This window comes from Anas acuta, chromosome 3 (genome assembly GCF_963932015.1).
Source record: "Anas acuta chromosome 3, bAnaAcu1.1, whole genome shotgun sequence".
Lineage (NCBI taxonomy): Eukaryota > Metazoa > Chordata > Aves > Anseriformes > Anatidae > Anas > Anas acuta.
Window position 1 is genome coordinate 60,367,562 of NC_088981.1, and position 22,442 is coordinate 60,390,003.

The 22,442-nt window shown below is 39.6% G+C and overlaps 1 protein-coding gene across 1 annotated transcript in view; it reads left to right on the top strand.

The window, feature by feature from the left end:
• Positions 1-16,963, top strand: part of MOXD1 (monooxygenase DBH like 1) — a 53,966-nt gene extending 37,003 nt beyond the window's left edge. Inside the window, exons 7-12 of the mRNA XM_068677409.1 lie at positions 1,424-1,590; positions 3,817-4,008; positions 6,310-6,369; positions 10,524-10,666; positions 14,084-14,252; positions 16,475-16,963. Coding sequence (XP_068533510.1) covers positions 1,424-1,590; positions 3,817-4,008; positions 6,310-6,369; positions 10,524-10,666; positions 14,084-14,252; positions 16,475-16,642 — 899 coding nt within the window. The 3' untranslated portion in view covers positions 16,643-16,963. The remainder of the gene's footprint in view (positions 1-1,423; positions 1,591-3,816; positions 4,009-6,309; positions 6,370-10,523; positions 10,667-14,083; positions 14,253-16,474) is intronic.
• Positions 16,964-22,442: the final 5,479 nt, after the last annotated feature.

Below are 22,442 nucleotides of genomic sequence, written 5' to 3' on the forward strand. Positions count from 1 at the left end.
GAGATTACAGATAGCTTCAGAAAGGGAATGAGTGCAGATTCCAAAATGAATTAAAATTGAGATGTTGTGGAACAGTGTATATCAGCTGAAATATGATTTGTATACTGCAGATTGTCTTGTAGTTCCCTACCACTTGAAATTGGTTGTGCTTAGCTCATATTGTTTGTTCTGTAATACTTACATGCTACTCTGTCTTAGGTACTACTGGGAAGGATAAATTTAGTGCCTCCACTGTCCCTCTCTCATTTGCTTATCTTAAAAGAGCCTGCTGATTTCATACTGATGGAAAATTTGGTTTCAACCATTGTTATGTCTGTTTGTTTTTTTAAAAGACTAATAGAGGAAGCCTCTTACCTCTCTGAGATACTTGGCAATGTTTTTGCATTTTTGATTTTCAAAGCTGAAATTTGAAAAGGAGCAGCAAACAGGAAGTTAACAGATGAGCTAACACAGAATTCAAGGCTTGTGCAATACAAATTAATCTTTGTTTTTGCTTATATCTTGCCTCATAAAAATGGCTAATACAAGATAAATATTTATAATCAGTGAGTGGATGGAGGCACAAATTCTGAGTAGATATACAAACAAACGCATATGGCATTTAGATGAATGAAGTAGATTCATATTATTTCACTTTTAAAAGCTCAACCTTCTTACAGCAGGCTTTGGTTCTTCAAACTACTTTTGAAATCAAGAGAAGTCCTTGAGGGCAGGATTAAAAGCCAGTGTAGTTCTCTTGCCTTCTTTACTCAAAGTGCTGTTATTGTCTTCAAGTTTGTGATTTAGTAAGTTATTTTTCATATGTTTAGTTGATACTCTTAATTGGGGAGATTGTGAAAGGGATGCATTTGGTCATCTGAGGCATGCTGTAATGTGACAGGCAATCTAAAAGAAAAAATATGATTAATATTAGGGCTCGAGGTAAAGGAATAAATAAATTCACAAGCAGAATATAATACACAGCTCCAAAAGTTGAAAGAAAAAACAACAACAACAACAACAAAAAAACACACACAAAAATACAATTTTAAGTTGTGCTTTAAATATTTTATTTTAAAATCATACATGGCACCTTTTGAGGTCTTATTATTTCCTTGTATTGTTTTCTATGCCTGTGATCTTCTTTCTTTTCTCTGACATCCATGTTAGGTAACTTAACAGAAGGGACTACGAGCAGCACATATTTTTCATTTGTGTCTGAACAGTGCAGAGATCAACATACCATCTTTAACAACCCTCCTGTGGGCTTTCCCTATTTATTGCTTCCTGCATATGGTTTGACTCATTTCCAGGTTATTGAGGTTGATTCCTCAATTTTCATGTAAAAAACTTAGGACAAGCCTTGAAAAATGCAAAATGATTGCGTTTTTATAATTTTTAATTCTGATTTACAGCCATGGCTGACTGTGTTCTTTTGTTGCAGGCTTGATAGATAACTCTGGTCTGAGGCTATTTTATACTCCAGATTTAAGGAAATACGATGCAGGGGTTATTGAAGCTGGTCTTTGGGTCAGTCTATTCCACAATATCCCACCAGGCATGCCTGAATTTGTGTCAGAGGGTCACTGCACATTGGAATGTCTGGAAGAGGTATGTCTCCTGCCTGACACCAGTGGTTTTCATGCTTAGAAATAGTTTAGGACAGTCTCTATCGTTTTGGGAAGACTGATGGTTGCCGGTTAAAGACATGAGCAAAGGCATCTGCTACATGCTGTTCTATAGAATTTTGAATCTTTTTGGATCTGGGTATTTTGGATGCTCGGTATTGAGGTTGCTTTTCTGACACAAGTAATACTGAATGATACTGTGTTTGCGATGATTTAATTCTGTATTCAATATATAAACATGCATTGTTTTCCAAGGCAAAGGGATCACTAACCTAAAAGAAATGTTGAGAGAGAGTAATTAAGATCTATGCACATGCAAAAGGCTCCTAATAGTGAAGTGAAAGCCTGAAAAGTGTTCTTAGATCAACAGCATAAACTAAAGACTTGATCTGTTTTTGTTGCATGGCCCAAAGTACAAAATTATGCATTTGTTAAACACAAGGTTTCATTAAGATAGCTTAAATTTCTCTGTAGATAATGGAAATGTTGTTTGAAACCAGAGATTCTTGGATACTTTGTCATTTTTAGAGAAAGGTTGGGTAAATGTCTGCTTTGCATGATGTGGATTGAAGGGGCAAAATATGTATGGAATTTAGTTTTGTTCTTAGTGGTGTTAAATGTTACGTATTATTGTAGCATATTTCAGCTTAAAAACACTGAGGTAATCTATTATTGTGAGGTTTCTGACCTTACACTTGAAAGCTATTGCAATAACAGTCTATTTCTAGTTTGGGCTCTAAAGAAGAAGTGTTCAGTATATCCAAAGTTTGGCTCTGTAGTTCTCAATCGGAATGGAAGTGATGTCAGATTTACTGATTTTAAAATGTTTTGGACCAGGAAAAAAGGTCTCAGATATAAACCTACAACACTTCACTGTCTGTTGACTTGAAGATGGGAAGGGGGGATACTGTAATTAAAACCTCTTAATTTAAATTGGCACAATATTGATGTCATTCATAGCTACATAGATTTATTTATTTTTTTTAAATAAACATCCACATTCAGCAGTATTGGTCAGTAACACTAAAGTAATGCTGAGATTTTAATATAAGACCTATAAAATTATGGTATATACCCCTCCAAAGGGACCTGAACAAGCTTGAGAAGTTGATCCATGCGAATCTAATGAGGTTCGACAAGTCCAAGTGCAAGGTGCTGCACCTGGGTCGGGGCAATCCCAGACACGAGCACAGACTGGGTGGAGAAGTCATTGAGAGCAGCCCTGCAGAGAAGAACTTGAGGGTTCTGGTGGACAAAAAGCTTGACATGAGCCAGCAGCGTGTGCTTGCAGCTCAGAAGGCCAACTGCATCCTGGGCTGCATTTAAAAAGGAGTGTCTAGCAGGCTGAGGGAGGTGATTGTCCCCCTCTACTCTGCCCTGGTGAGGCCCCACTTGCAGCGCTGCATCCAGGTCTGGAGCTGACAGCACAAGAAGGATGTGGGACTGTTAGAATGGGTCCAGAGGAGGGCCACAAAGATGATCAAGGGTCTGGAGTGTCTCTCCTATGAAGAAAGGCTGAGAGATCTGGGGCTGTTCAGCCTACAGAAGTGAAGGCTTCAGGGTGACCTCAATGCAGCTTTTCAGCACTTAAAGGGGACTTATAAAAAGAGAGATTCTTTGCTTAATCAGATAATGACAGAACAAGAGGGAATGGTTTTAAATTAAAAGAGGGGAGATTTAGATTAGAGGTTAGGAGGAAATTCTTCACTCAGAGGGGGATGAGGCACTGGAAGAGGTTACCCAGGGAGGCTGTAGATACCCCATCCCTGGAGGTGTTCAAGAACAGGTTAGATTAGGCCCTTGGCAACCTGATCTAGCTGGTGGCATCCCTGCCCATGGCAGGGGGGTTGGATCTAGGTAATCTTCAAGGTCTCTTCCAACCCAAGCCATTCTATGATCCTATGATGATAATTCTATGAAAAGTCTTAATGTATTGTTAATTACTGGCAGTCCAGTTGATTTTCATAAAAACTGTGTGGACTAGGAATTAAAATATGTTTTTATTAAAAAGAAGCAAAAAATAAAAATAAAAATCACAGTAAGATTTTAATATATAAAACCTTAATTTCACATTCTGATTTGCTTTTGCTCTAGACTGTACTTTGTCATAAACTGACAGAACATGCAATGCATTTATTAATATATCTTCACTCTGCATTACATTACATTGCATCTAAGCACACTGATGTTGTTGGTTTCCCCTGGCCAGGCTCTAGGTGCTGAGAGACCTAGTGGGATTCACGTGTTTGCAGTACTTCTTCATGCTCATCTTGCTGGCAGAGCTATCCGGATGCGCCACTTTCGCAACGGCGAGGAGCAGAAGCTGCTTGCATATGATGATGAGTTTGACTTCAACTTCCAGGAGTTTCAGTATCTGGAAGAAGAAAGAACCATCTTGCCAGTATGACACTCTTAATGTTTTCCCTGAAGTTGTTTGAGAGATCATGTACCTAACATTTACTTGTAATATACTTAAAAAACCAACAACAACAAACTATATTTATATTATAAAGCATTAAGTTAAACCAGTAGCTATTCATGGGCATTTCATGAAAGGAGTCTTTCTCTATATATTTTTGGATGAGTCACTCATTTAAAAATTATTCACCCATCTCTTGTTCCAGCTGGCATCTGTTTTTGAAGCTTTGGCTTGATGACAGAAAGCTAAGTAGTGCAAAGAGCTGGTTGCTCCAGATCTGACCAGCAATGCAGATGGCGATGTGCTTGTCCTGGTGCATGTGAACAAGTCTATTACCTAATGGAATTGGTAAATGGAAAATATCACACAACTGCATTTTGTTTATGATTTGAGCTGGAAAGACCATTGGAATGGCTGAACTTCATGTATAGTCAGGAGCCCTGTGGTTTGATCTTCCAGGTTTCTTCAAGTCCCTTCCTCTCTTATGTCTCTTCTCCCACACTAAGAAACTTTGACACTTGTCGTTGAAGGGAAAAAAAAAAAAAAAAAAAAAAAAAAAAAAAAAAAAAAAAAAAGTTAACTTTAATTCCTACAGCAAAATCTGGATGTTCAGGTGCAGAATTTACTCTTTGAAGTCCAACTGCTAGTACTCCACGGGGACTTCAAAGACAAACTGGTGTTACCTCCTCCAGGAAAGAAATGTTGAAGGGTTTAGGAAGAGGGCTGGCAGAAGATGACAGGTTTACAGAAAAAGCCTGTAATACTTTTAGGAATATCCATGCAGATTATAGAGGAGGGCCTCTTAAAATTCAAGAACAAAAGGGAGTAGACAGCAAAAAGACAAAAAGAGGTATTTGATAGTATCAGCAACTTAAAAAAAGACAGATAGAGTAGAAGCTGGATTTTTTTTTCTCTGAAATGTCTTTTTTGTGCCCTTTAATTGTTTTCATCTTATGCAAAATTACCAGCAAAACTCTTCATGCATCATTCTGGTATAATTCTGACCACAGTTTAATCAATTAACTAATAAGACTAATAATAATATTAAAAATTTTCATCAAAGTTCTTGTTACTCTTTCCTGATAGCTTTTCAACATAGTGTATCCTTCTTTCATCTGCGCAGTCCATCTTCTTTGTTTTCTTTGTGTACTCGTATCCTCTTCTGAATTTGGACCCAAAAGATGTAATCTTGCAAAAAAAAACAAACAACTTTTAGTGAATATTCTGCAGCTCCTTATACCAGGAGAGCCAGAGTCCTCCCTGGTGCCAATAAGCATCTTCCTGTGGGGAGCTGGTGAAGATGTGCCTGTTCACGCTCCTTCGGAAATCTCAGTCTTCATTTAGCTGGTACAAGGCTGATACACCTTCTTGTGGTAGCCCAGACTACAGTTAGTGCTGTCACTGATATGGCAGTGGAAAAGCCAAAAGGGAAGGAGCAGTTCTCAGCCTTTGAAGGGTAATCTGATTTCTTTAGGGAAGATTAATACATGAACAGAAGGTGGTGGTACACAAAAGTGAACCAGAGAAAATAAGCCTCTGGCATCCTTGTGACACGTGAAGTTGCCCCAAAATGTCAGATTTTTGAAGTCTATGTTCTTTAATGTTTTTGTTTCCATTTGATTATCATAGTCATTTTGAGATATATATATTTGATATATATTTGATTGGGAGCAAAGATATTACCTTTTTATTTAAAAACATTGTAGATCTGTTTGTTAAGATAGCAAAAAGTTAATTGCATGTACTTGAGAAGGTAAGTGTTCAGCCTTTCCCATACATATCTGTTGGTGTAGCTAAGTCTTTGCCTGCCACTCCTCTTCTCCTAGGCTTGGCAGATAAATAGTTGTTATTGTGATGTGGAAAAACTTATTTTCCTGATTTGGCAAGTAATTCTATAGAAGTTGGCAGGATAAATTAGCCTGGGGAGAGATACCCAAAGTAGCACTGGAAGAGTTTTGGAGCAGGACTCATTTGTATACATTGTCTACATATACAATTTTCCTGAAAATAGGCTTCTGACTGAGCACTTCCATTGCAGTTTGAAAAAATAGATCGTACTCTTAATAAGGCTCTGTTTAAATCCATGGGGGATCCCTGAGGATATGGGATAATATAAATGCTAATCGCAAAGTTTTAGCATAGACCAATTACCTAATCCTTTTCTCTTTCAAAAACTCACATCAACTGCTCTGATCCTTTTAAGTTTTTGCTGTCATCCATAGTTACCCTAAGCTACTGCTCATAAATTTCATAAATGTGAACTTCTTAAATCTTGTATTTCAGGGAGATAATTTAATCACAGAATGTCACTACAGTACTGTGGACCGAATTCGCATGACATGGGTAAGAAAAAATTTATTGGATCAAAATAAGCACACAGAAGACGAGGTGACCATTTTGGGGGACCAGAACCTTTTTCATAAGATACTATTAAACTGTGTGAGCTTTCTTGCTACTTTGTGTGCACTTAATTATGTATTGTCTTTCATTTCTAACATTTTAAGTCATAAGGAATACTATGATCATAGTGTGATCTCTTGCATATTGCATTCATATGTCTAGTTTATAAAAATAAGCAGGCCAGAACATAAAAGATCTTGAAAAATTAGACTTCAGAAGTAAAAGGAGCAATTTCTTCATATTATATACTAACATGTAAATTGTGCATATTCTAATGCATTATTTTATGAACTTGTTACCCATCTTTCCCTGAAGTTGTAATTATGAGTTCTTACATATTGATTTTCACTTATGCCATGACTAAGATCAGACCATTTGTGCCTAAAGTAGGACTGAGATGAGGCAGCTGGGAGCCGTGAGCCTTGGTGTGGTATGTTAGTCATGTTTTCCAGTAGCTAACTGCTCAAATAAGTACTTTGCATATGTTAGCAAGGAGTTGCAAAGACCCTCCTTGGCAGCTGCTATCCCCAGAGCAGGGCAGGAGAAACGGGTGCTCTACCTGCGCGCGCACTTGGAGCTACTGCAGCAGCTGGACTGTGCCAGCTGACTGCGAAACCAGGGAGTGAGGCCAAACCTGTTACATGTAGGGACAGGCATAGCTGCAGGCACCTGCCTTTTGCCAGGGAATGATCCCTTGTCCTCAGGAGGGGCTGCATCCAGATCTCCAGGAGGTGAGATCTCTTTAATAGGGAAGAGCTGGTTGGTTGTGACATCCAGAGCATAGGGATAGCTCTTGCTGAATCATACGTTGCATGTAGGCATATGCAGTAGGTGTATAAATAAAAGCAAAATAGAAACATAGAAGCACAGAATATCCTCAGTTGGAAGGGACCCACAAGGATCGTGTTGAACTCCTGGCTCCACACAAGACCACACAAAAATCAGACCATGTGTCTGTAGTGGGTTTACGTGGCAAGGTTTTGGTAGCAGGGGGCCATAGGGGTGGTTTCTGTGAGAAGGATCTAGAAGCTGCCCCATGTTTGGTAAGGGCCCCACTGTTGACCCGAGCCAAGCCAATAAGCGATGTTGTTTTGCGCCTCTGTGAGAGCATATTTAAGACAGGGAAAAAAACGCTGCGCCACACAGCAGCTGGGAGAGTGAGAGGAGTGAGGAACAGCCTTGCAGGTGCCAAGGTCAGTGCAGAAGGAGGGGGAGAGGTGCTCCAGGCGCTGGAGCAGAAGTCCCCTGCAGCCTGTGGTGAGGACCATGGTGAAGCAGGATGTCCCCCTGCAGCCCATGGAGTACCACGGTGGAGCAGGGTTCCATGCTGCAGCCCGTGGAGGAGACCACAGTGAAGCAGGTGGCCCTGCACCGACGGAGGCTGCCGCCTGTGGAAGACCCCTGCCGGAGCAGATTCCGGGCCGGACCTGTAGCCCGTGGAGAGGAGCCCACGCAGGAGCAGGTGATCTGGCAGGAGCTGCTGCCCGTAGGGGAGCCAGGTTGGAGCAGTTTGCTCCTGAGGGATGGACCCCGTGGTACGGACCCATATCTGGAGCAGTTCTGGAAGAGCTGCTGCCTGTGGGAAGCCCACGCCGGATCAGTTCATCAAGGACTGCATCCCGTGGGTGGGACCCCACAGCACAGGGGACGAGAGTGACCGAGAAGGAGCGGCAGAGAAGAAGCGCTGTAGACTGACCATAACCCCCATTCTCCCGTTCCCCTGCGCCGCTCGAGGGGAGGAGGTGGAAGAGGGTGGATGGGGGGGGAAGGTGCTTTTGGTTTCTTTCTTTTGTTTCTCACTTCTCTAGCTTGTTAGTAATAAGCAATAAATCTTACTATCTCCCTATGCAGAGTCTGTTTTGCCCGTTACAATAATTACTGCATGATTTTCTCGTCCTTATCTCAACCTTTGAGCCCTTTTCACATATTTTCTCCCCATTCCTCTTTGAGGAGGGGGAGTGAGAGAGCGGCTGTGGTGGAGCTCGGCTACCCACTCAAGCAGAACCACGACAGTCTGAGAGCATTGTCCAAATACTTCCCTACCCCTCAGCCTGACCCTCCCCTGTCCCAGCTCCATGCCATTCCCTCGGGTCCTGTCGCTGTCCCCAGAGAGCAGGGCTCAGCGCCTGCCCCTCTGCTCCCCTCATGAGGGAGCTGCAGGCCGCAGCTTCCCTCAGCCTGCTATGCTCTGGGCTGAACAAGACAAGGGATCTCAGCTGCTCCTCATACATGTATGTCTTCTCCTCTAGACCCTTCACCATCTTTGTAGCCCTCCTTTGGACACATTCTAATATTATTATATCCTTCTTACATTGTGGTGCCCAAAACTGCACAGAGTACTTGAGGTGAGGCTGTACCAGAGCAGGTCAATCACTCCCTTCATCCGGCTAGCAATGCTGTCTGTGCCTGATGCACCCCACAACATGGTTGGCCCTTTTGGCAGCCAGGACACACTGGTGACTCAGATTCAACTTGCCAGTGACCAAAACCTCCCTTTCTATGGGGCTGGTCTCCAGCCGCTCATTCCTCAGTCTGTACATATAGCCAGGGTTGCCCCTTCCCAGGTGCAGAATCTGGCGCTTGCTCTTGTTAAACTTCATGTTGTTGGTGATTGCCCAGCTCTCTAATTTGTCAACATCTCCCTGCAATGCCTCTCTACACTGAATAGTCAGCAGCTCCTCCCAATTTAGTGTCATCTGTAAACTTACTCAGTATACATGTACCTTCAAATCCTGCATCCAAGTCATTTACAAAGACAATAAAGAGATCTGACCTCAAAATGGAGCCTTGGAGAACCCCACTAGTTACTGACCACCAGCCTGATGTAACCCCATTTACTATAACCCTTTAAGCCCGCCCAGTCAGCCAATTGTTCACCCATTGTATTATATTTTTATTTATCTGTATACTAGGCATTTTGTCCAAATATAGAGAATCAAATCCTTTCAGTTTTTGTTGAGCCAGCTGTATAATTGAGTGAATTATGCATAGAAACAATGAAATATCTTTAAAAAATGTGTATGTTGAAGTACACTAGTGTGCTTCCCTGTTCTTCAAAAAGGTGTCCTATAGTAAATCTGTGGTCTGTGGTCTTAGCTTACTTTTGGGGGGTAAGTTAACTGAATACTGTAATTTTAATTGATATGACACTTCACAAATTGATGCATAACAGCATGTAGCAAGGCAGTGAAATAAATATTTCTGAAGGTACATAGGTTGGAATGCTGATAGGAAAAGATAATTTCAGAAAGCCTGGCATGGAGTTTTAACAATTTCAGTTAAACAGATTACCTCAAAATGCATGCAAAGAGTTTGCTGATCCTTGTGTCCTTGTGCAGAATTAAATCAGTTGCTTTCTGTTTGTTACTGATATTTACTAGTGAAAAGCAAGCAGTTGGAGTTTAATTATTCAATCCTATCATACTTCAGGGTCAAGTCCAGGTAGTCCTATTTTTCTGTGTGGTGATTACACTAGCTCTTGTGCCTTGGTTCATGAATTTATGAGATCTGTGGGAACAGTCCCACAAATCTGTTTTACTAGATAAAATATAACTATATAAATATAAAAAACATAACTATATAATATAACTATGTAACTATATAACACAACTCTTTTTCTTTCTCACTCTATCAAAATATGTAGTCTATGTAAAAACATATTACATCCCTTCCTCCATTTTTCTAGGCAAAGCTCATTTGATTTCCTTTAAAAAGACTAATTATCTTACTAGATTTTTCCTAAATCTGCTCCATTTTGAAGACATCTTTCTTAAACATGGTACATATAAGGACCATGGAAACAACCAAAAGTAAATCTGAACTTCTCAGATCATACTCTTCAACAAAACTGGAGGCTTATTTTATTGATAGGTGTTCCTTCTGACATTTTTTAAGCTCTGGAGCTGTTGTTTGAGCTTGCAGTGTATTTTGTAATTAATTATGCAAAAACTTCTTTTTCTTTAATAACCTAATGTGAAAGGTAAACCTGTTGAATTGGCCTTCCTGATACATATTTCATTAACATATAAATACTAATCAGTGTTTCTATCTATGGAATTCTAATGCTATCTTGATTAAAAGAAAAATCCCATTTTCAGGGTGGTCTGAGCACCAGGAATGAAATGTGCCTGTCATATCTGCTCTATTACCCACGAATCAACCTCACACGGTGTGCAAGTATTCCAGACATCATGGAGCAACTCCAGTTCATTGGTGTTAAGGAAATCTATAGACCAGTCAGGCAAGTAAAACGTTTATGAATTCAGCACCTCTATCTCTGTTTGTTACTTTAATCTTTAGTCTTACAGGGTCCTTTCTATACAGTCCTTATTTCTTTCTGATAGTGCAATGTGTTGCAGATCCCTCATGCCACCTCATTTTGGTGAATAACCTGTGCAACTACTTATTTCTCCTGCCAAATTGTTTTATTACTTTGTCTATTTTTTAATTGAAAAGTTATTTCTTCAGTTAAAGAAATATATTTTCTTACAGCAGTTACCCCACCAATAACCATCAAAAAAAATAAAAAATTGTATCAGTCATACCAATTTTTCAAATGTATCAGTTTATCAAAACATATCAGTGTTTCAGTTACAGAAATAAAGGATATATAGATAATTTTGAAAAATTAGGATGTTGGGACCACGAGAGTTGAATTAGCCTGTGTAGATCTGTTGTCATTAATTCTGCTGCAGCTGATCAATGCAACCAAGAGAAGAATTGATGCTAAAAATTTTTCTCAAATCTGGAACTCAGTGACATCTGTTTCAGTGACACTGACAAGAATGCACAAAATGGGAAGAAGTTGTAAATTAGAAAAAAATGGAGGGGATGAGAGAATATTAAATCATTCGTTGTAAAAGATAAAATAGTCGATTAAGTACCATGATGGGGAGATGGAGCTCTAGAATAACATGTCAGAAGACGATATACAAAGTAGAGAAAAATGGAGAATAAGTGGTAGGAATCTAGCCAAGAGGAAGAAGAGTATTTTGGTTAGCTGTTGACTGCAGAAATTGGCACTTCTGTGCAAACACATTGTCTTCTGAGACTTTGATTCCTGCTTTTCAGGGAAGCAGGTTACTGCACATTTTTGAGAGGTAAAAAGGACTGTTAGAAATACACCCCCCTAGTTTCATCATCAGTTTTAATTCCTTACAGAAATAACCCACAAAATGCTGAACATTGGCTGCTCAGCCTTGACAGGGGGAATATCATTCTGTTGTAGGTTCTGACTACTTCAGTGGGCCACAAATGTTCAATATGTGGGTTCAATATGTGAGTGGTGTGGGTGGAAGGGTGCTGTTACCGTTCAGGCAACTCTGGATCTCTAATAAACATCATGAAGGTCCATGCAATTCAGCTGGCATCTGGCTGCTGGCCTGTGAGTTTGCAGAGGGTGTAGCACAGGGAGGAAGGTTAAATCAGGTGCTGCAATTTGTTCATTAAGTCAGCAGAACTCTTGCTGACCTTCATCATGAAGGTGTAGGCAAAAACATGTATCTCACTGAATCGTTGGATCTAACATTTCTGCCCTTTTCATTTCACTAGGTTGACCTGCACAATGATATTGCTCACTATGAGCAATTGTGATTTCCAGAATCTAACAAAAAATTGGGGTTTTGTAGGAGATGGGAAGAAGTCTACTATGAACATGATATATGTGTGTGAAGATATAAAAATCAATGAAAAGCATATTTTTTCAGATATTAAATGTTCCTTACAATGCCCAAAATGAAAGCATCTCAGTAGAGGATCAGCAGTGGAAGTGATTGCAAACATAGCATGGGAATAGTCTGAAAGGGACAGTTTGCAAATGAATGAAATACATAAAAATAAGTATAAAACTCTTACTGCAAAGTAATCTGATGTACAGGCTTACTGGTCTTAGTTTTGAAGTTTACACCCAAGACTGAAGAGTCAGAATGCAGTCAATGTCTACTTCAGTTTTAATGATATTTCTACTTACAATCCCTTTTAATATAGGGAGAACACAGTTTCTAAATCAGTCCTAGCTAAAAGAGTCTTTCTGAGGTTAGAAAGAAAATATTCTAACAATTGTATGCTCTCTTGAGTGCTCATTCATGATAACTGTACTTAAGAAAAAAATGCACATTTGGCCTGGGGAACTAAAGATGTTTTGAATAGAGTAAGTATGCAGACTGTCTGCTGCAAATGGAAGAGTAATTAGAAGAAGAGATTATTAATGCCTCTAGTATTTATGACCTAATCCACAATTCTTGTTTCATTAAACTCTGTCAGCCTAAGGATATGTGACCTGATACTCATCTCTCTTGTGTCAGTTTTACACTGGAATTGCTTCACTGACTGTTTTAAAGTCGCTCTTGACTTACACATAAAGGCAGCTGGAGGCAGGATCAAGGCACTGGTGGCTCACTTTAAAACTCCTTTTCTTCCTCGGCCTGGTGGCCCAGACAGTGGTATAAATCATGAGGAGTTAAGATTAAAGTGATTGGGCTACAGTAGCGTAAAATAGGTGTCTGATTAAAATTATGTCCTCCGTGCCTATATATTGAGCAGAGCTGAACTTTGGCATGGGCAACCCTTTAACCAAAGCAAATGGAAGACAACATACTGCAAGATAACACGGGTCTGTCAGTTTTAAAAAAGGTAACATGTACTTCAGCGTGTTTTTAACCTAATAATTAGGTTAGTTAGATAAAGTTTTAGCCACTTTATTTTTTTTTTTTCACAAAGTTTACATAACTTTCTGTTCTTAAAAACTTTCCACACTCACCATGCTGTTTTCCATTATTTCCAGCAGAGACAAGATAAAGGAAGAAAAATAGAAAAGGTTTTCTTTACCTTAAAAAAAAATCTTCATTATTATATTTGAGTTTTCTCTACTAAATGAAAGACAAAGACATTCCTTCCCTTCCCATATCTCAGGATGGGCATGGTGAAAGGGACTGACCCCACTTGTTCAGGAAGAGGTTTGCCAAATGTTGGTGAATTCTCAGCCCTCTTACAGCAGTGCAGCAGGTCTCTATCCCAACCCTTGCCAAAAGTTCCCTTGTGGGCAGAGCACTGTGAAATGCCAAAAGACAACATCCAGAACACTGGATGTCATTTGATCTTTTGTCACTGTTGCCAACCTAGCACCCTGGTGCTAGGATGAAGTTTGACTTGTTATCTGAGTTATGACCACAGCTTGGCAGAGCAATCTGGAAGCAGCTTCCTAATGGCAAACATTTCTTTACAACAGTCTGTCAAGCTTAGTAGAAAGTGTGACCTTTTTTTTTTTTTTTTCTCCAGGGGTGAGGTTACAATAGAAGTTCTGTTTTGGATAGCCTGTGTATTCAGTTTTTAGATGAGAACAGCAATGTATTCCTTAACTTAAAATCCTTAATTTTTAAAAGCATCTGGTGGCAAGTTCTAAACTGATGACAAACTTTCATAGGCCTGTTAATGTCAGTGACACTGTGTCAGTTTTCACTAGCAGAGAATTTAGGTAAGAATATGAATTATGTATATATATGCATATTAATAGTGCCTTTGTTTTTGTGAGTGAATTCTCCAAAAGCTTTTCCTTATCAGTTCCAACTTGATGTCATATATCTTTATTATTATTATTATTATTATTATTATTATTATTATTATTATTATTATTAATTCTTTGTATTTATTTTTTCTTCAGGACTTGGCCTTTTATTATCAAGAGTCCTAAGCAATATAAAAATCTGTCATTTATGGATGCAATGAACAAGTTCAAGTGGTCCAGATCAGAGGGTCTCTCCTATAATGAGCTTGTGCTTAAACTACCAGTAAATGTGAGATGTTCAAAAACAGACAATGCAGAATGGTCGGTAAGTCTTTTCCTATCAATTTTTCTAAGTGTTAAAAAGGAGAAGGCTAAAATGCCATGAAACAAATGGGGTTAACCATGCTTGATTGAATATGAATAAATACTTCAGACTCTTTACATGGCCATTGAAGACTTGCAGTAACAAATGATGAGAATGTTTTATCAATACTTTCACATAACTCAAGTTCTATAACTGTTTAAAAAGAATAGAAAAGCTGGAGTTTTGATCAGGATTTGGGTTGAGTGATAGGAATATGGACTTTTCCACAGTGTCTAGGACTCAGATGAAAGAGCAACCGTATGTATCAAAGTTAGAAAGCTAGTTTCCATTGGCTCCCTCTATTGGCAGGGTCTTGTGTTAGGGCCTTGCAATGGAGGATTTGAAATTCCTGGATTTCTTCTCTGAATCACTTTGTAGGGGAAAGCATATTGACTGCATAAGGAAGCCTCAAGAATCTGCCATCTTAACTCTTAAACCACATAGAGCTACATGAACAGTCTTCCAATATCTCTCACTTTTCTGTTGATCTTGTGTCTTAGAGATGTCTATAGTAGTGGACCAAAAAAGTGCATTGACACTGTCTCTCTTTCTTGTGCACCTTTGGAAGATTTTAACTTCTAGATTAGAAAATGTAAGATAAAAATAATTACCCAGTAGGTTATTATTTATTCTAAATGTCAGTAGACACTACAGACCTTCTGTGAAAAGTACTCATTGACTACATGTGATTGACTACATGTGATGATAATACATATGACTATTCACTGTTTTTGGTTAAGCTTCTTGACCTTTGCAACTGGTGGCCGGTAGCAACCACTTAGCTGCTCTTTCACTGATTATTTGTCAGAGGACAAGTTAAGAAGATGGAAAACACATGGAAATTTTATCAGAAGGGGATAGGCATCTATTTTTTAAGCTTTTTTTTTTTTTTTTCTTCTGGAAAATGGTGTTCCCCTTTATCTTACAGGATGAAAGAACAATACTTATGGCTTAAAGAACATATTCAAAGAATGAATTAACTGTAAATAGGAGTTCTTAGTTCTTCCTTTTTATCACCAGTTTCCTATTTCAAGTAACTTGGGCATATTCTTCAAAGATATGATTAGGACTCTTTCCTTTTCTTTCTCTTATTAGTAATGTTATGTGTAATTGGCCATCCTCATCAAAATCAAGAACAGATTTAACCTGAATGTCCAAACAATCAGTTAGTTGTTACAAGAAGGAAAAACTTGAAGTGGAGGAATTAATTTGATAAGATCTTCATCCTGCTGAAGGGACGGCTTCCTGATCAGTTTTAGCTTTGTGTTGTGTTTTCTAAGAATAAATCCACATTTAGATTATTTTTTTCTGCTGTGAAGAATAATTGCAACATGGAAAAACAAGCACATACTGTACAGGTGGCCATTCAAACTTTCAAAAATGCTTGTGCCCAGGGGCTCACTTTTCACAGAACTTCTTTTGTTCAACATAAACCTGTCAGTGTTTCCTTTAATTCAAGAATTAAACCATGCAAGCAGGGAGTACATTTGGAAATGCATAACTAAGTGGTGTACCAAAATCTCTCTCATTTCATGTCAAAGCCAGGAGAGGCTTTGGTATGGAGGTATGCAACCTCCATAAAAACTGTACTGAATTCTAAAGGAAGCATAAAAATGCTCAATATATAGAAATATGACACTACTCTAGGTGGCCCTGCTTCAGCAGGGGGGTTGGACCATATCAGCTCCACAGCTGCCTTCCAGCCTCAACCATTCTGTGGAACATGTGTGCACAATTAACTGGCTTCTACATGCAAGTATAAGCATTGTATGCACCAATGAACACTTTCAATTGTCATCCAATATACCAAAAGCACTGTAATGCTGTAATCTTCCATTTTCACCTTCCAGAAGGATGAAAACAAAGACAAAACCAACCAAACAGCCCCACAAACCAAAACAAGGTCATACAAATCAACAAACAAAAGCTTGGCCTTGCTTTTTAGGAGAGGATGCCAGTGTGTGCAGTTGTTCCCAAGCTGAGAACAATGGATCTGCACACTGAATGATCATTTGGCATGCAATATATTAATATTTTTACTGAGTTTGATGTCTCCACAGTGAGAGTCACAACCACAATACAAAGCTAACAACAGATTCTCATGCAATTTGCTAACTAGTTAGAGAGCAAAATAGATTTCTAATCGTATATGATGAAACTGTTTTATTTTATTTTAATTGCAGTTCCAGGGCATGACGGCTTTACCCCCTGAAATAGAGAGGCCATACAAGACAGAACAAGTAATATGCAGCTCATCTTCCTGTTTAAGTTGCAGTTTATTCGTCACCCTGTTGTTCTTTGTACATATCACAGCCAGTACCATAGGAAACATCGGACCCTTTGTACAATAATTTTTATTCATTTGTGTTCTGTATGCCATGCAAGTTCTGATGTGTTTGCACTGTTGCTATTGTAGATTTATTTTTTTACATATTAATAAACTAAATTCGCTAGTTCAAAATAAAATGTGTACTTCCTCTGAGAACTGTGGTTTATTTGGTTTTCAATGTAAAGTATATATAAAACACAGTAGGTACACCATCACGTTGCATATTGAAATCTTTTCACATACCATTTTGTTACACTTTGTCCTGGCTCCTCACATGGTGTTTTCAAAACCAACTATGTATATGGGTAAAATTAATAAACTAAAAGCAACTTAGTTAACCACATTCAACCTGGCGTGTGCTGTATTATTTTGTCTTGGTTCTTGACATCTGCAGGTTATGAAGTCATTGCTGAAAGGACAAGTCTTGCAAACATGTATTTGGGCATGTCTGACACCTGCACAAAAGCGACAGGAAGGATTCATCCATGGGGGACATTTCTAGAAGCAACACATTGCGATTGGTCTCTCCTCCCAAAAGAAGGGAGTGGTACAGGTGTGAAAGGGCAGAACCCCAAACCTCCCCGTGATGATTCCTGTACAAGGAATCCTTGACTTGGTAGGGATTTCTCCCCCCATTTCTTGTCTCCTCATATCCTCCTCAGTCCCTGACAATTCAATGTTTCTTTTGTCTTAAGGTATGTGTAGGCCAAGTAAAGCTCTGGCCAAGTAAATCTAGGCACACCTTTGCTGTGTTCCACAGGGACTGCAGCAGTGATGAAGATCAGTTTCACAGCCAAGCTCTGGCATGCACAGGGAACCCGTGTACAAGCCTGCCAACAGCTATTGGTAGCACACACTAAGCATCACAAGATTTCAAACTGTTGATTAAGAGGTTATTTTTGTGTCTGATGTGTATGGCTTTTTAGTTAGTTAGTTAGTTATGTGTAAATACATATCTTCTTTACTCAGATGGTGTTTGGCAGCGAAGATTCCCTAAAGATTCCTAGTTTATTGCTCCCCAATGAAATTATGGAACACAGTGGAAAAGAACTTGGACCATCCAAAAAAACTTATTTCTACAGCCACTCTGTAGCTACAGATAACTATAATTTTATACAGTGCTGAATAAACTTTACTGGAGTGTGACTGTAAAAATCAGTTGTTTTGGATGTTGAGAATGCTTCCCTGATTGCTGTAACACCTGCACTAAAACTAAAACTAACATTTGTAGATAGGCATTTTATGCTACTGAGTGCTCTTGTGCAGTGTGGTGAATCCAGAGTAGATTAAGAACCTGATTTAGCTGAGTTGAACCAGTTCTCTGGGTCACTGGTTGTTAAACACCAGTACCTGCACTTGTTTGTGAAGTTACACCCCTCAATGAGAGCCCACTGTTCTGATGCAAAGAGCCATCACATCAGAAGGAAACTAAGGAGAGGATTTGGAAACTGTCTTCTTTGCATTTGAGATGTGAGAAGGAAAGTACCACAGAGCTGGCAAGGCTACTTTGTGGATAGCCAAAATGACAATTTGTGTGATAGCCTACACAGAGAAAAGGCATTGAAGACACTAATGCCTCGAGGAGAAATGAGGGAATTAATCAATGCTAGATTAAATTTCTAGGAGCTATAACAATCTCATTATGAAATGTATGCATAAAAGGAGTTTAAAATCAGCTGTGAAGACATAGGTTCACAAGGCTCACTAAATCCTCCTGATGCCACATTATGCACTTGGAGTAAGAGAGTAACTCCCACCAAATCCTGGGGAGTTTCTTTGCCATTGTTGGGCAGCTACTTCCTCTACATGTATCTGGACAATGTTATTTTCTGTTATCCTTCCTGTTGGTGCAGGATAAGGGAAAGAGAAAGTGTATACTTTTTTTTTTTTTTTTTTAATATTAACACCTGAAGTTGCAATAAAGAAATGTAACTGCTTAATTATAACTACTTAAATGTCTCCTTCCTGACAGCAGAACTGTGCTTTTCTATTTTGTGTTCCTGAATAGAAATGGTTGAAAAATGAAAAACAAACATGACGGTGAATTATTGGCACAAAAATCTTCTGATTATGTGTACAGATCTATTCTGAACATAAAAACCTAGGTCATCCTCCAGCAAAGTTATCACGAAGTCCAGTAAGCACCACTGACATTTGAACAACTTCTTGCCAGGGACTGAGAGGGAGATATCAGAGGAATAAGTAAGAAAAGAGCATGTGTGTTAGACTGCGGAGCCCTTTTGAAAAATGCAATGTGGTCTCTCAGGTATTTACTAATAGACATGTGGAGTACTGGCACCAATCTTAGGCAGACTTGGTTTGTAATTAAGATAAAGCAGATCTAGGGTTATTTTCCATTTACTTGGCTGTTCTCTGATTTGAAGCTGTTTCTTATCTAAGGGGATTTCCTTTCCATGGGCACCCATCCTAATAGCAAGAGAACAGACGGGTATTTGTTGTTGACATCCAGTGTGCCACGAGATGATGTAAAGCAAAGCTGGCTCAGAAAGAATGTCTGTGAGAGATAACTGCCAGTGTATCTGGAAGATCTGCCTTATGCACCAAAGACTCTTTTTTGCATAACCTGCAACTCTTTTATAACTTACGGAGGACCAGAAAGGAAAATTTTGCTTCACGAGTAAATAAAAATAGAGACGTGATACAGTTCTGGGATACTTCCAACTGAAGGATCCAAAACAAATTTTAGCACAGTATATTATGAAAGAAGCTTTAAACAAGAAAATAAATGAAATCTGAAAGTCTAAAATCATCAAAAATTCAAAGCAAGGATAAAGGTGAGAAATGCTACAAGCTAATTTCTTGCCATTGGAAAAAAAAATTAAACAGGTGGTGCAAACAGTTACTAAGTCACACTGCACATGAGAAAGCTCTCAGGCACAGATTTTTGTGAATTTCTTTCAATACTGGACTATGCTAAAGCACATACTCTTCAATTCTATGGTTACTCAAAGCTTTCATGATAGTTATATTGATGACAGCCGGCATGGCCTCACCAAGGGCAGATCATGCCTGACAAATCTGGTGGCCTTCTATGATGGGGTTGCAGCACTGGTGGACAGAGGAAGAGCAACTGCTCCATCCCTGGAAGTGTTCGAGGCCAGGTTGGATGGGGCTTTGAGCAACCTGGTCTAGTGGGAGGTGTCCCTTGAGGTTGCTTCCAGTCCAAACCATTCCATGATTCTGTGATTCTATGACAGTTTGATGTAAATATAGCAAATAACGTATCCAAGCACAACATGGTGGAGGAAAGGATGTTGGGATCAGGAGATCATGAGTTACAGAAAATAAGCATGAAGCAAGTAAATGTAATGCCTCCCTGTAAAAAAAAATGCCATTCAAAGCTTTTCTGTGTGAAGAAATGTTATTAAGAGTTTCTAGTGAGAAGCTAAATACACAAATATTGTACCAGGATAGTTGTATTCTGGTACATCAGCTGAACGTCTCATTCTCCTTAAATCATATTCCTCACACAATGGGCCAGTTGCCTGCCACCTGTACGCTTTCTGTCTGTCTATCCTATTTATACTAATTAGTTTGATTTGGTATTTATATTTATCCATTACAGAGCTTTCATTTTAGGAGTACACAGCTCTCTTCAAATATACGCATTAATCTGAACCAACAACCATTCATGATTTTGCATGTTTATCATAAAACCACAGTTCAAGAATACTGAGAAGGGAGCATCTGTAGTTTACGTAGCTCTTTGGTTTACCCCTAAAAGAAAGATCATCTCCTCTGCAGGTCCCATGCATGACCCCACAGCTGCCCACTGGTGCCTGGAGCACAGCAACCTCTAAGCTGGGTGTGAGTGTGGATCCATGCAAATGCCAGAAGCAGAGCCATGGCCATCTGGTGGGCATGCAACTGTGCTGGGATTGCCTCTTGCCACTGGGGAGGTCTGGCTGAGTAACCAGCTTGACTGGTTAAAGGGAAGAGCTGTATGGCCACATTATCCCAGATGCTGAAGAGGCACAAATTTAATAAACAAAACCTAGCAAAAACACTGGCCTCATTCTCCTCTTTCTTCTCTTCATGCAGAATGGGACTATTTTTAGACCAATCATTCCTTGTCACTTTGAAGAATTTTCACTTCTTCTGCCCTGTGCCTCCCATTGAATCTTTTTGGTACTGACTTTATCCTTATCCTTTATCCAAATTTATCCTTAACTTTTTAGCATAGAGGGAAGTTGAAAGAAAATGACAGCTGTGACACGAAGACCTCTTCTTGGCTGCTTCCTCCATCCCCACAGAGGTTTCCCTGGGCTGTAGGGACCCCCAGGAGCATCAGGTCTCCCAGAGACCAATATCCCATGGGCAAACCGAGCCTGTTGCAGGCTGATCAAAGGAGTGGGGGCAGCTGTGAGTTTTCCTTTTCCACAGCCCCATGTGGACAGACAGACAGTCTGTCCCCAGAAAACCAGACTCACCAACCAAGGGGTGGAGGGAAGGGTGGAGAGAACCAGTGACCATGATGCAGGGCTCACTGACTCCCATGCCTGCTCAAGCTGTTGTGCTGTTATTTTAGTCAAGTCACTGCTGTACATAATGTGCTTAGGAATGGGCTCGTCATTTTCCAGACACATGCACCCTAATCAACTGACCAGCAAAAAATGGCTTCAGACACAATTTTTAACTCTCCTTTCTCAGCTGTCTTAGCACTGAGTCTTCAGGGCTGAAGGGATGGAGGTCTTGCAGCCTTGGGGACCTGCAGCCAGCCACCTGCTCTGCTTGCCCTAGGATGCTAAGGCATAAAACACCGAGGATCAGAGCTTTCCAAAGTGCTTAGATATTGATGACTGCCACGGGCTGTAGAAACTCACTGCTTGTAGATATTTCAGAAACAAACAAACGAACAAAAACACCCCATGTGCCATCTATCTGTACTTTTTTACAGGGAGGTATTACATTTTTCATGGTTTTACTTGTTTCATCCTTATTTTCAATAACTCATTAATCTCCCAGTGTATCCTCAACATACTTCCCACCACCATGGTATACTTGGAAACCTTATTTACTACATTTACTTTTAACTATCATAGAACATAGAATCATGGAATGGTTTGGGCTGGAAGGGACTTAAAGCCCATCCAGTTCCAACCCCCTGCCATGGGCAGGGACACCTCCCACCAGACCAGGTTGCCCAAAACCCCATCCAGCCTGGCCTTGAACACCTCCAGGGATGGGGCATCCACAGCTTCTCTGGACAACCTGTGCCAGGGTCTCCCATCTACCGAGTGAAGAATTTCTTCCAAATATCTAATCTAAACCTACTCTCTTTTACTTTAAGTCCATTATTCCTTGTCCTATCACTATACTTCCAGACAAAAAGTCCCTTCCCAGCAGTCCCGTAGGCCCACTGTAATTACTGGAGGGCCACTATAAGGTCTCCCTGGAGCCTTCTCTTCTCCAGGCTGAACAATCCTAACTTTCCCAGCCTGTTTTCAGATGTGGTTTTTCATACTACCTGCTTGGTTTGCATTATATGCACAGATATCAATATTGAAAAGTATTTTCAGTTAAGCTGCAAATTTTTAACAGGTACAAATATGTTTGTTAAATTCATGATTGCTTTTCCTATTCATCCTGCTCTTCGTCAATGTAAGATAATATGAGCATTGCCAATGTGAGGTAATGCTCATGGAGGACTGTATTCTTTTGTATGGTGTGTCAGTGCCAACATTAAATGATGAAAAGTGATTTTTAAATGCTGTCATTAACAATAATTGTTCTAAATTCTACTTCGCCCTGGTTTATGTAACTGTAGGAAGCAGAAGAGAATGGCAACTCCTGCTTCCAGT